Source organism: Ambystoma mexicanum, chromosome 6p (assembly GCF_040938575.1).
Source record: "Ambystoma mexicanum isolate Mex_15411 chromosome 6p, UKY_AmexF1_1, whole genome shotgun sequence".
NCBI lineage: Eukaryota > Metazoa > Chordata > Amphibia > Caudata > Ambystomatidae > Ambystoma > Ambystoma mexicanum.
Genome location: NC_090935.1, coordinates 386,692,399 through 386,707,627, shown reverse-complemented (window position 1 = coordinate 386,707,627; position 15,229 = coordinate 386,692,399). Strand labels below are relative to the sequence as shown.

The window sequence follows — 15,229 nt, the reverse complement described above, 5'->3', positions numbered from 1 at the left end:
TTGGCCTTTATGCAAGGTTTTAATAAAAAACCATGTCACAATAAAAAAAAGTATCTATAATTCATGCATGCACAGAATCCATTTACATCTTCCGCAAGAAATTGGGCATGTACGTGTAGGAGATGTATATTTTGTACACATGAAACTCGCATCAGTCAGAACTGTCCCTTGCATAAATGTATTAAATACTATACAAATGAAATTCTGGCTTGCCTTTAATGTGAGATTTGTTATATCAAAAAATTGGACCCGTTAAAATATTCTCCATCAAGGAGATTAAAAAATATTCCAAAAAAATTACTTGGACAATGAGCAGATATCACAAGGTTTGAGAATAATGATTTTTCCCAATTTTAATAACTCAGATGATTGGCAGAACATGGGCACACAATTTGACCAAAAGTTCAAAAAGAATGATAAAACGTTTGGTAGAACATGCAGACAGGGAACATAAGAATTGAAAAGGACATAAACATATTAGAAAAAGAGATTCATGACCAGGATGCACCCAAAACCACTGAAGAAACATTTCAAATTATTAGATGGTATTCGAAAACACCAGGATGAAGTGAAGCTGAGGTATTTAGGGAAGACAGAGGTTATAGACAAGACAGAGTTTATACTTTCCAACCAACGTACGATGACAAAGCCAAATATACATCCAGATAGAGCACACCTGGGTCTTCAACATGTAACTCGGACATTGACAGCGACACGGAAGGACAATGCAGTAGGCGGGAATCCACAGTGCTAGACAGAACCCCTAGTGACACAAATACAACCAAGAAAGCTTTCTTAGAACAGATCAAGTGCTACCGGAGAGGCGACACATATCCAAATGTCAAACAAGTCAGATTTGAAGATCCACCACACACATGTATTTCAGCACAAAGATTAGAAGCTTGGCAGCTTGTAAGGTTGGATGATGACATGAAAACTACATTTCAGAGAAACCAATAGCCAGAATAAGCCCTATTTTTAGGAGTTCCAGTACATGTCGTACCCGGTCAACCTAATTAAAGGTTTCTTTAAATGTTCTCAGTGTAACATGTGCAAACATGCTCTCAACAACGTTCAAATGTATACAACCAAGGACAAACAAGAAATTCATATCACTCATGTAATTAATTGTCTAATACAATTTGTTATTTACATTATCGTGTGTGCATGCAACAAATTAGGTGTTGGAAGAGCCATCAGAGAGCCGAGAGTGAGAATCAGAAAAACATCTGAACATATTAACCACATTGAATCACATGATACCATTGGCCAAACATTAGTCAAAGAATGCCAGATGGAGAAGAAGGATCAAATTAAATTCTTTGGCATTAAACACATACTGCTGGATCTGCGACTAGGTGATCTGGAAGCTGTACTAGGCCAACATGAAGCTAGGACCATCTGTGAACTTTGAACCACCCATCTGGGACTGAAAACCGACCAGGAAATGCTTGTTTATCTGTGGAGGATTATGGCTGTACTGGGAAAGGGTTACATTAGCCTGCTAAACGGCATAGATTGCATGAACAATAAATCATAGATAACCAATGGAATATGTTATGTATGAAAAATGATCCTCAAGACAATTATACATGTGAAATGAAGAAATATCCCAATTAATGCAATTTCCTATCAGTTCACTCACTACTCATTCTTAATTAGGCAATATGACCCTTGGAGGGGGGCCGTTACTGATTGGGTAATGCCCCCGGGGCCATAGTTGGAAGCCAGAGTAAAGCAAGTGCTTTAACGGAGCACCAGGGGCATTACCCGACCAGTAATGCCCCCCTCCGAGGGTCATATTGCCATTAGTACACCGGCACGTCATACCGGAGTACTAATTGCAATTTTTCTCGAGTCGAGAAATGCCGCTGCAACCATTTTCTTGACGCGAGAAAAAAAAATAAAGAAAATGGCCACCAGGGATTGGGAGAAGGAACTACGCATAGTCCCTTCTCCCTTTCCCTGGCAGCCAGTAAAAGAAGGAAGCCCTGAGCCGCGTCGGTGAAGCAGAGGCTTCAGAGCCTTTTCGGTGAGGTAAGGTGCCGGCGAGGGCCAATGAGCTTGCTTGTAACAAGCTCATTGATCCCCACAGGGTGCCTCCCTACATCAAGCTGACTATAGGATGATTAATATGGATTATATTAATACGGTCTAAATTAATTTTGACAGTAACAGTCCCATTTTGTGAACAAACGTCATGACGCTTTGAACGCGTAATGTCATAACGGCCAATGTAACATCACCATTATAAATAGAGACCCAAAATAGCAAAAGCTTCCTCAAGACGCGGAATGCTACATTACAGAAATAATTGGCAACAATTGACTGGCATTTGTCATAACTCTAAAAAAGGTCAGTTTAATTTTATGAAGCCTACACCCAAATTACTGAAGTGGGAATAATTGGCCTATTTTTTATTTCTTTTATTCCTAAGCAGTTACTAATGAATGTGCAGTTAAAGCAGCACTCTGTATGCTACCTTTTAATGTTCATGCATTTCTATCTGCAGATCTAAAAGTAATCATGTGCATACATTTAGATCAACGTTTAGATCCCCAAAGGGGTAAAGACAAAGGTATCATGTATAGCAATTTTGGATGGCTGAGCAGAAATGATTGGTACCCATTATTTAAGAAGAGGCCAGCCCAGTCAACAGTGGAAACCTCACTATTGGAACAGTGGTAAAATATTTTTGTATTTGCCACTTTGTATGCAAGTCATTAAGATACTGACAAATATGAGGCACAGCTAGGATACTTTTGGACCTTGGAAGCTTAGGGAATATTTCTGTATTAGCTCCACCATATGCATACAAGTAGGCCTAAGCAACTCGGGTTAACCTAGTTAGCTTTCTAGCACAACAGGGAGGCTGCAGAAACAGGCAGCCACCTCTGACCATATTTTAGTCTCCACACACTTGTGCACAGTGTTTTTCTAAGTCAGGTGGGCCATTACAATCACTGCATAACTTCTGCAGTGACTGCCAGGAAGATGCTTATACACATTGTAATTGGAAAAACTTGAGTCTGCTATTCACATTGGAAAATGCATACCACTGTGCATGTGAAAAACCTTACTGCGCAGGGAAGGTGTGAAAAAGCATATCCCTCTGCTTCTCAACCTGTGTGCCTTTTGAATCTAACATTTTGGGTTCTGTCTACAATAGCATTATTATTTTTTTTTTAATGCTGGGATCCACTCATTATACATACACTACGTGTGGATACATTATGAACTGCAAAACATTTGCTTGAAATGTAACTTCTCAGCGAGGGAAACTACCTTTCAATGTTTGAGCATGTGTCGGTTTTTCATTTCCAATGTATGGCCCTTCAGACAAAGGGGCCTTGCAGGATTGCATTCCTGACCTACTTCTTTTCTGCAGTGAATGGAGTTTAAAGTGGGAGAAACCCTTGCTTTTTCCCCCATGTTAAGGTGATGCCCAGCTCGATATGTGTTTTGTTTCCCATTTGTTTTGTAACTACCATATGATTAAGAGGTCGCTGGGACTTCGAAAGCCCATGGAACCACCTGCTGAGCACAATATTTTGTTATTCCAATACAAGCTATCAGTATCAACACCTAAGTGGCTTAGACACCTATCAAAATGTGAAATGATAATTTGAAATTTCATAATAAACCAAAAGGACAACGATGGTGCAACACACTGGGTTTGCATTCCTATTACATTTGTACGTGTGCGGCTGGGCCTTGTGTCATCAATCTGTGACAAAACTGCTTATTTAATGGCAATTAATTGCCCCTAGGGCAACCCAGCAACAACAGGCACTTTATTGCCAATAGGTTGTTAAAGAGGATAACTATAAAAAGACATTATGGAGAGTCAAAAAAATGACACGCATAAAAAGAGTTAAAGATTATGTGAGTGTGGAAAAACGTTCCCACTCAGTGAGGTATTAAGGAAAAATATCCCACTAGTAAAGCAAAAAGTTCTGGGGTTGACCCAGGTCAGGAAGATTTACCAGGTCTGTGAAAATCTTACCTAACACTCGTCCCCCCCCAGACTAAATAACAGGAGGATCTAATCCTCAACAGGATGGATCTCTTGTTTCAAGTCGGTTAAACTGTTTGCTGAGTCAACTAGCAATCTTTTTGTAACCCTTGCTGTGATACTTATTTTAATATTAGTTATAATTTGCAAACTATATGACCTACAAGTAGTGTTGGGCACTCTGCCCTTGTCTAATGTATAGGGGATCTGATTAAACCGTCCCTCAGAAGTTGTGACAACCTCTGAACCTACAATAGGCTTTTTAAAAGGGTTCTTATAAAGAAATCCCTTAGACCTAGAAGGGTCTCCAGCATTGCTCACCACCTCTCTCACAGGAGCCGGTTGGGTCTCGGGTATCCTAGTTGGAGGGGTTGTGGCAAAGCATTGTACATCCTTCCACTTCCTCTTAGATCTGTTTATACCTTGGTTAGGGGTTTCCTTTCTAACACTAGGATTTACCAGGGGGTCTTCAGCAGAAGATCCCACAATGTCAAGGTGTTTAGCCTTTGACATATATTTTCTGGATTTACATCAGCTTTGAGGTTTACCAGTCCTCAAAGGCCTAGTTAGGTCTCCAACTTGTCTATCCACCCCTTCCTCAGAAGCAGTGTGGGCCAATGACTTTAGAATTGGAACTGAAATGGTGGAACATGGTTTAGACTCCCATTTCCCTAATAGTCTAGTTTTGTCAGAACACCTATCCATTTCTCCTGTAGGAGTAGTTGGAGTCACAGGCTTGTTATTAGAAGGCCTAGTAAGAAAGCTATGCTTAGGTTTCTTATAACTCTTTTTGGTTTTCAGTTTTTCTGGCCTGGAAATTTCATTCAGGGCACTCCGAACTAAAGGAGAAAACGCAGTTCCTACCTTGGGGTCAAGGAAACTCCTTGTCTACTTAGGTTTGTTAAAAATACCTAAACGTTTTACATCCATCTGGATCACCTCCACTGTAAGTGGGTTTTCAGGTGTATCCATGTTTACAGTTTAAGGAACTACTTCCACTGTAAGTGGGTGTTCAAAGGGTTCAGCCACTACAGTTTTAACTGAAGGGGCTTTATTCTAAAGGACATACACCACACAGGATGTGTGACATGAACACCAAGGTTCTTGACAGCTTCAACAAAGTTTTTACACAGTGTTATAGATTGGACAGGAACATTTAAGTTTCCATCCACATCCACTCCAGGTAGGTGTTCAAGAGGTTCTTTCACCTCAGTGTTAACTGAAGGTGGGGTGAACACCAGTGACCTGGTTAATGGCATTACACCATATTGGTACTAGGACAGGCGTTTTTAAGTTTCTGGGAACTAGTTGAACCACTTCCACTGCATGTGTTCTTTTTTAAGAGACTGCTAAAGGTGGGGGTCACAGGAGTGACCTCTAGCTTTGTGGGCCTAGGGGCTTTGGCCCTATTTGAAGTTATGGGTGTCACACCCAAGTGCCCTTCAGAGAGGCAGTTAATGCCTTGTATCTCTAAGGAGGGGTCTCCTAAGGGGACCTTTCTTACTTCAAGGTTAAAAGCCTGAGCCTTTTTACAAGGGGGCTCAGCTGAGCCAACAGCTACAGATTTTCTGCTATACTCAGTATTGAAAGATTTCTTAAGGCATGAGGAGACCTACCTCTATTCTCAGAGTCCATTAAGGGGTTTAGACATTGAGAAGTTTTCTTCTTATATCTATCTATGAGAGCTTATTTTACCCTCTCCCAGTTATTTCTTTGTACTTCATGCAAATTCAAGAGTACTTGGTAGTCTCTCTTGGAAAGTCTAAAAAGAACCCAGGGTATTCTTTCACTCTCACACAGACCAACCATTTTACAAGTGAGGTCAAATGTTTTCAGCCATTCAACAATGTCACACTTCATGTCATACTGACTGACTAATTCTGGAAACCTGGAAGCTGTAGATTCAGAAGACCTGGAAAAAAGAAGAACGGTCCAGAAAACTGCCTTTTACAGACGGGTTAAGATTCTTCCCCATTTCCCACATTTTCAAATTGTTTTCCGACAGGTATTGCCTTGTATCCAGTTCCTTATATATCTCGGAGCTCATGGAAGGCAGTAACGTAGAGGCATGAGAAGGAGAGGGGGGTGAACTAACATCCTCCTCATCAGAAGTCTCATATTCCTCCTTCTGAGGAGCTTGGACAGCTGCCTTAGCCCTCATCATCCTCACTCCCAGCAATATGGTTAGAGGTCTACATAGGTTCACTGAAACCATGCATATGGTCCCATAACCTTTGTAATAATTCAAGCTTACTTCCTTTGCAATTGAGGACCTTCTCTTTACACAATGTGAACACATTTTTCATTTTAGCATAAGAGTTGTCCTCATGCCTAAAGCAGGCCATGGTGTTGGTTCTTGTGTTAAATATATTAAGTACGCTTTACTTTGGCTAAACCAAACCTATTGGATGGTTTCCTTTGGACACAAAGTATATCAATAATCAATGAAATGCAATCCACATTTATCCCAGAGCATGCCAACAGTTTTTGTCACAGCATGACAACAATCTGTGTCAACAGCTCGCCTTGGAAGCAAGACCACATGGAGCAAAACAGGTTCGATCCCCGGGTCTGTGCTTAGAAACCTCTGGGTATTAAGCGCGCTATAAATAACCTATCATATCATATCATATCAGGCATAGTGTATTGTCTATACAAATATGTATCACTGAGAACGATACACTTTTGGGCACACTGGGACCAGCCAAGCAATCCGGAAAGGCTTCCACAAAAACGTGGATATAATTCATGAAAACATAGATTGGGTTCCTGGTTGGAATGTGTCTGCTCCAACATTAATCTCTCCGATCAAGACTAGAGCTAGAACATGGGATTGGGCCATAAAACAGAAATCTTTCTCGGAGCGCACGTTTGACATTTTCCAAATACAACATCATCAAAAATATGCAATACTTCATTTATTTAGATGTTTGTATGCAGTTTCGTTTTAACTTGCTGGCATCATTGTTAGTAATAGGAGCAAGGTTGAGTTTTCCTCGAGAAGAAAGGTGCCGTAGTCTATGCAGCAACAGCGTGAGCTTAGAAAGCACCCGGCACCTGCTAACTCAATGCCTCTTAGGACGGGTGGGAGAATAGCTCAGGACGTTTGTCTTGGAAGAAAGACCATGCAGAGGCCAGTCCTGCGCTTGGATATTAAGCACGTTATACAAGATGAATTCATTGATTACACTTACATTAAGTATTATAGAAATCAGATTCCTGTCTTCTGGATGCTGCTTATCGAAATGTTTTGGCATCATATTCTCTCGGGTATGACTACCTGTTTTATACTTCTAATGGGGTTATGCAGCATGGTTTGAGCTTGTTTTTATCATTACTTGGCAAATAGATGTCATTGTATTCTACTGTTTTTCATTTACGAAACTGCATGTACTTTGCAACGAACTATAGCCCCCCTATTACACCTCTGCCCCCCCACACCCCAAAAGTAAATCTTTTGTGGAACCCTTGAGCATTGAGGCCACACAAGTGGGGAAAGAGTGCTATATAAATAACAAAATACAATACAAAGATTGGAAATATTGGATTTGCTAACCACAACGCAAGTGCTGCTTTAGGAAACCTTACTTACACCAACTTTAACCCTGTAAAAATAATATTATATATTCATTAAATTAGATTGAATAAATCTGACTGCGGTGTTGCCAAAGTGAGATATGTTCCTATTTGTTGTGTTTTTTAATGTGCCAGTTGTCTGGAATGCCGTTTCAAAGCTCCAGGCAAGGGTAAATAAAACATAACTGGAGACCAAACAAGGTGCCATGAAATGTTACGGTGTCCATGTTACGGTATACTATTGAGCAAAACGAGTACAGAGGAAAGGCAATAACAGTCGAAGGGGTGAGGCCAAGAAGTTGTTTCAGAATATATATATTAGTGTTGTTGCTGAGGTACATCTACAAACTATGGTGGCAAGACAATTCAGATAATCATTTACAGGAACAAAGGAGTACAATTCCAGGTTAACCGTTTTGGTTTTGTACAGGTGACTGTAATGGTAGTTACGGTAGGCCAAAGTGCTTGGTATAATACATTGAGAATTGCTATGTGGGTATGGTGAAAAGTATTATGTAGTGTAGTACTCTAGCTATGGGTAATAGTTAACCCATGTGGATTGGGATTTCTGAATAAAGAAGTACTTGTTTAACAGAGCGCTTCCTTTTTCCTACCCCCTTCAGTTTCGCTCGCGGAGCATTGAGCGATTTGGTCAGTATGGCGGCAGAAGATGTCTGGAATCCCTGGGAGACACAAGAAGTTGCAAACCTGCCCAACCTTGCCAAAAAGAGCCCACCGACTGCGGCAATGATTTTGAGTGTGATTCTGGTAAGATCGGAGTCATTGTTTGGGACCATATCAGGATGGGAGTGGAATGGGTGCTGGTTGGTTGAGCGAGAGCAAAGAGTAATGGGGAAACTAGCAAGATGGCCATTCAAAAGTCCCCACCCACCCAAATATTAACCAACCAAAAAAGCGAAAATCTGGCTTCGTTGTGCAACTGCTCAATCCTACTGTTGCAGTGTATTCATTTTATCAGTAATAACTGTATTCAGAAGCACTATTGACCTTGGGCCTTTATCCTGATCCTTCAAACCGCTCATCTTCAACAGCTCTCAGAGCATCGGAGGCATGGCCACTATTTCAAAATGGGGGGCTGTTATCTGCCACACCAAAATATTCCTAAGGACCAGTTATTGATTCCTTGATTAATTAAAAGAAAGATCATGGAGGAGAAATGTTCTTCTCTGACATTAAATGTGAAGCTGGGGGGGTTGACCTGCAGGTAACACAGTGCTTCCATCAGTGGGCATGCATGCATTATTAGTGAATAAATCTATGCAGATGTGATTTATACTAATATAGTTAGAAAACACAAACATCCATGCATTCCAATGTCTGTTTACATTCATGCCAGACATGTTAATGTGTAGTGTTACTATTCCTGTATTCAAATAGTTGTTTACTGCTTTTTCCGTAAAGGTCATTTGATTTGGTGCAAAATTCATCAATGACAAAGAGTTCCCTGCACAAATTGGATGCTGCTTCAATTCACAAAGGGCATGGCTCTCCAACCTTCACATGCTTTTCACTCTCCGACAAGCCTGCATGATGTGGGAGGGATGTGAGTGAGTCATTTATTGAGTGTGATTGTTTATATAGAGGAGACTGTCTGTACCACTTGTTGCTGCTGATTGACCAATCCTCTTTGAATAAGAGGATTCTCTTGAATAAGAGAGGATTGAGTGTGTGCCCCTAAGTAGTAAGGAGTCATCCCTTGCCCCACTTCCCTGTGAGATAAAGGAACCCATTCTGTGCCAGTACCCTGACTCCATTTCTGACAGCCTTCTTCAATGCTTCCTTTGCCTCAGGGAAGGTTCCTTCATACCTCAAGAAAGTCTGGGTCCACCCTCTTTAAAAAAAAAAAACTCTCTCGACCCCACATCACCGAACAATTACAGGCCTATTACTACCATTCCATTTTTACTGAAAATACTGGACAAAGCTGCCTACTTACAGGTGCAACAATTCATAGAGGAGAAGAAACTCCTAGGGCTGCGCTAATCGGGCTTCCACCCTGGGCATGGGACTGAAACTGCCCTACTTGACCTAAAAAAACAGATGGACGACACCAGAGACCAAGGTAAACCTGCCCTACTCCTACTACTCAACCTCTCCGCGGCCTTCGATCTTGTTGACCACAACGTACTCTGCCACCAGCTGACCTCTACAGCCAAATTCTCTCCAAATACTTCCTAGCAAGGAATGACCATGCAAGTATTCTCTGATTCAGCTTCTGCATCTCCAACTATCCTGCTCTGCTGTGTGCCACAAGGATCCTGCCTCTCGCCCACTCTCTACAACATTTTCACATGACCCCTTTTTCTCATCCTTGACGCCCTAGGTATATCCTACACCAACTACGCGGATGATACTCCGATCCTACTCACACTTACAGGCAACTATGACACTGACTCCAGAACTTTCAACAACATCTACACTACCATCCAGACTTGGATGGCAGCCAATGGCCTATGTCTGAACTTGAACAAGACTGAACTTCTCCTTGTAGGTTCCACAGACACTCTTAAGAATCTTGACAGTCAATTCAGCCACTTCACCATCGATTCCATTAGAATCCCTGTATCAGAAGCAGTGAAAACACTGGGAGTTTAACTAGACTCCAATTTATCCATGACAAGGCAAGTTAATGCGATTGCCTCCTCGGTAGCATACCATGCCAAGCTCCTGAATGCAGCCAGACCATTCCTCTCTAAGGACATTTGCACCAACATAGCAAGAGCCATAACCGGCTCAAAGCTAGACTACACATTGTGTATAGGCGCTTTGAAACACATTGTGTATAGGCGCTATATAAATGAACTATCTTATCATATCATACTGCAATGTCCTCTTCCTGGGAACATCCACAAAAAACCTAGAAAAACTGCAAGTCATCCAGAACAGTGCACTACGTGCAGCAAGGGGTATCCCAAAAAGGGAACATATCACGGCAGCAAGGAAACGAGCCCACTGGCTCCCAATCAGAGAACGGATAATATTCAAAATATTGGCACTAACCCATAAGTGCATCCACCAGACAGCACCCTCCTACCTATCACAAAGGATGCACCCTGCCACATCGACAAGACCAACAGGACTCATATACCAATATGCTTATGGTTCCTTTGGTCAAAAGGGTTAGAGCAGGAGATACTAGCTTCCCGTACCTAGCCTCCTTACAATGGAATGCCCTACCACCACCCCTACGTACGGAAGAATCACACATGGCATTCCAAAAAGCCATGAAAACCATGCTCTTCTCCTAACCCAGCTCTTCAAATCCCACATGACTGCATAACTGTACTAAATTACAATCTCTATTTTTCTACATTACCTGTGCCTGAATTATATAAATGTCTAACCTGGAAATGCTGTAAATGCCTAGCCAATGGGTATTTTCTCTTGTAACTAAGCTCCCCACAAGTAACAGCGCTGCGATGCCCAAGGGCTGCTTGTGCGCTATACAAACGTAAAAAATGTATTAAAAATAAATAAATACATTCTACAGGTGGGGCCTTTAAGGATCAATCCTCCTATAGAAATCTCTGTACACGTTCAAGCCCCTGAATTTGGGTTGTAAAGGTACACATGCACAGTGTGCCTATGCTTGTGATTTGCATAAGCGTTGTTGTGCCAGGCAACAAGTAGAAATCTGAAACCGTCCATCTCTTTCTTAAATTGCACTCTGTGCATGGTCTACAGATTAAGTGTAGGCAAAAATAATCTAGTAACTGACTCATACCTTTGAAAATCAGGGATGCACATCAATTACGGTGTGTAATTGTGTGCATTCATGGCAATTCCACCACACAACATGCACATTTATCCATTCTCAAATACTCTTAGGGAATTATCACATGCTCAACATATACCCTTTTCAAGCTTGAATGCACAGTTTGCTCGTGTAGGTTGGTAAAAAGTTCTATTAATCACTCCCACTGATGTATGCGCCTGTGTGTTCATGCATGTTGTCTGGTGTGCACCATGCATCTTCCTCATGGGCATCATGTACTTAAGCCACTTGCACAAGGGCAACATGGCTTTGGACAATTTGGAAGTGGCAAAATGCCCAGGGTCCACCGGTTATGGGCCCAGTGCCCATGCTCAAGTTGGCTTGCTTATTGCATCTTGCTCCATGAACAAGATGCTCAGTGCCAGGTTGCACTTCGGAAAGTTGCTTTTGGATCTTTTCCCCATCAGCAAACTGTTAATTGGCGCAGAGCTTTGCGCTTATGGGTGGGCATCTCTCACGCTTTGTATGTTGCCATTGACTTATTTTGACCCACCAATAAGTAAACTGTGTGTTATGTTAAGAATTGTAAGGAATCCACTGGGGAAATCGAAGATGACAGCAAGTTAACAAGCACTGTTCTTGTATGAATTTTAATTACATGAATGACAATTATTCTGTAACTGTTGTTCTTTACCAATGTCTTCGTATGTCGTTATGTGATACGATCAGCATGATTGAGACCTGAACCTCCTCTCCTTGCACTTAAATCTGTCTTCCTCTTTGATGCCCCTACTTCCATCCCTGCCCACGTGCACTCCTGTCACACAGTGTGTTTACCTCCTCCCGATCCTCTACCACTTCTTTCTGTATCAATCATTGTTTATCCTCACCTCCCACCTCCTTCACAGCCTCATCTACACTTCTGAATACAGTCTCCTCTCGAATGTTCCCTCTCTTTCTCTCTCGTCACCACCTTTCAGCTCTACACTGATGTTCTCTCCATTTCCTTTATATAGACCTCCTATCTCCTCTCTAATGTGTCTCTTTCTAACTCCGTTTCTCTCACCCACAACTTAATTCCTCCATTCTTCTCAGCTCTTCCTTTTCGCCTTGCGTTTTTACTCTTGCCTCCTTCTGCTTGCCTCCATCTCCTCCAACACTAACTCTCTGACCAAATCCTTCGACCCACACCACACTGCATTCTTCCCAAACAGGGACTCAGCTCTTTCAATTGGCTGTCCTACTTGGAGGTGGTGACAGCTGCATGTGTTTCTTGTGGCTGCGACCAGATTTGAGCATCGCTTCTCCTGTATTGAATTCACATGGTTGTAATGAGTCTCAGCTGGGATGTGCACAATGCAGACTGCGACTATTTCAGACAAAACCATCGAATGGATGTTATACACGCGAGTAGCTATATGTAGTACTTTCCTGTTTTTTTTTTCTTCGAGAGACCTATTCGATGATGGGAAGTTCCTAAAATCAGGAGTGAACTGGTGAACCGTTCTTAGATCTACGCAATTCTCGTGCAACAACATTTACCTTCAGCGTGCCAGCTTTCTTTTCCACACTGGTTTTTCCCAATATACTTTATTGAAAATCTCATTCTAAAAGCATATTTCATATATAAACGAAAAACAATTTTGACATGAAGCCAACAAAAATATTTGTTGGATGCTATTCACTTTTTTCAAAAAAACATACACCAACTATTGTTTTTGTGTGATGGGGTTAGTACATAGCTGTGTAACTTGCATAGTTCTGTACAATATTCTTTATGAACATAAAAAGGGACTTAGAGATTTTGACTCCCTTCTTCCACAGTATTCTTTTCTAATCATCTTGTTGGCTATATGTCAAAATTGTTTTTTGTTACTATATGAAATATGTTTTTAGAATGATGAGATTTTGAATAAAGTATATTGGGAAAAACCAGTGTGGAAAATAAAGCTGGCACGCTGAAGGTAAATGTTGTTGCACGAGAATTGCGTAGATCTAAGAGAGGGGTAACCAGTTCACTTTCTGTCACTCCTGTTATACACGCGAGACATGCACCTGTGAGAGGATGTATGTGATGTGGGCAGGAGCTGCCCCATTAATTTTACTCCAGATTTCGATGAGACAAATTAATAAAACCCTACACCAGATACATTTGTTGTTAGATTATTTAGTGCTCTGAAAACAAGTACCAAGGCCTAGGAATCGACATTCTAACCTAATATAACAAGTGGCATGCCATGTAGCGTGTACACCAATATTTGCGTGACATACGCTTAACAACAAAATAATGTGCACTACATTTATGTGCCAATAACCAAGCCTGTATATATCAGAGAGACATGAATTCAACAGCTATGTTGTACCTCATTAAGCAATTCAGAGCATATCACCAACGCTGTGATGGTCTCAAAAGCTACTGACCACTTCGATATTTTAGCTTCTGAAAACTCCTAGAAACAGTTAAATCACTCCATCTTTTGGATTACAAAATAAAAGTTATGCTGTAACTTAGATAAGGGGGAGAGGAGCACAAATGACTTAAATGACAAAAAAGTACTTGGTATAAGTGTTGCATCACAAGAATGAGGGTTTTCCAGAGGAGGAGAGAAATGGGCATGTGATGTTCGGTCAGCACACAATGGAGGTGGACCTAAATAGGACTACAATTAATCTTTTATAACGCACTATATTTCCATAGACCAGTCTCTAAGCGCAGGACTGGGATTTCAGCCTGCATTGCTCTGCGTGTCAGACAAACGCATTGCCCCAGAGCTATCCTCCCAGGTTGACTATAGACACCTACACGCAATTCCCATTTCATAGCCAACCGGCGTTTTGTGGTGTATCTACTGTGTTTTTCCAAAAGTACAAAGATGAATTGCAGTTTTAAATAAACTGATTTTTATGATGTGATATCTGTGAGCAATTCAATCATTGCAAGTCAGAGATCCAAGAAAATGTCAGGCGGCAGCAGGAGGAATAGAATAGGAGTAGCAAGAAGGTATTGAGGGCAGAGAGCAGTGGCTTTTTGGAATCTGGGGCTAAACGCAAAGCTTCAGCTGTTTCTGTGGCTAGTGGCACAGACACAACAACCTCTAAAGAATCAAAAGGAGGAAACCGAGAAGAGACCAGCTGTATTCTTTTTAGGAGAAAGACCCACTGAGACTGTGTGCTATGGAGGTACCACACATTATTTTAAATTTAAGTAGGAGAACTCTTGAACAGGTGCAACCTTTGAGGACAGGCCATCCTGACATTTATATTTGCTTGTGCTTTGATGAACACATTCATATGCACAATAAAATATGTTTTAAGTATTTGTGTTGTGACTCTTGTGACACTCAGCTATATGACAGATGGTGTTAGAAAATGGATCTACGAAGGCTGACTTCAAGGTAACGTAGCAGAACAGCAAGGCTTAGTCTCAGGAAGGGTGCAAGTCGTCTAGGGCTACAAGTAGTCCATACAGAGCAACACCTGTAATTCAAGTTAGGTAAGTAAGTATGAACATATAATGATGTATTAAGTCTTTAGTTTACATGTTAAGCAGATAAAACCTCCAGGTAAATTTTATCACATCACATATAAAACAGATACATACAATCACCCATATGAGAAATGCGATATCATTTGATTCAAAGACCAGTGAAACACAGATAGGTACTCGGATGCATTGTAATAAAGTACAATCATAAGATGGTTTGGAGCCATGTGCCCAAAAATCACCAGTTCCAAAGTATATATATATACTCTTCTATAGAGATTTGCAGTGCCAATGCCAAGAGCACAAAACGCGGCACCAAAAATGCTACTTGCGCTTGGTCCAAGAGACCACGTATCCCCAGCCCTTAAGACACTGCACTGGCTTCCAGTAGCCCGTAGGGTGGCTTTCAAAACCTTAT

At 41.3% G+C, this 15,229-nt stretch overlaps 1 protein-coding gene across 1 annotated transcript in view; it reads left to right on the top strand.

Annotated features, from left to right (window-relative positions):
- Positions 1 to 15,229, top strand: part of C9 (complement C9) — a 189,477-nt gene that overhangs the window by 58,723 nt on the left and 115,525 nt on the right. The window contains exon 3 of the mRNA XM_069627168.1: positions 8,215 to 8,359. Within this exon, the coding sequence (XP_069483269.1) occupies positions 8,215 to 8,359 (145 nt within the window). The remainder of the gene's footprint in view (positions 1 to 8,214; positions 8,360 to 15,229) is intronic.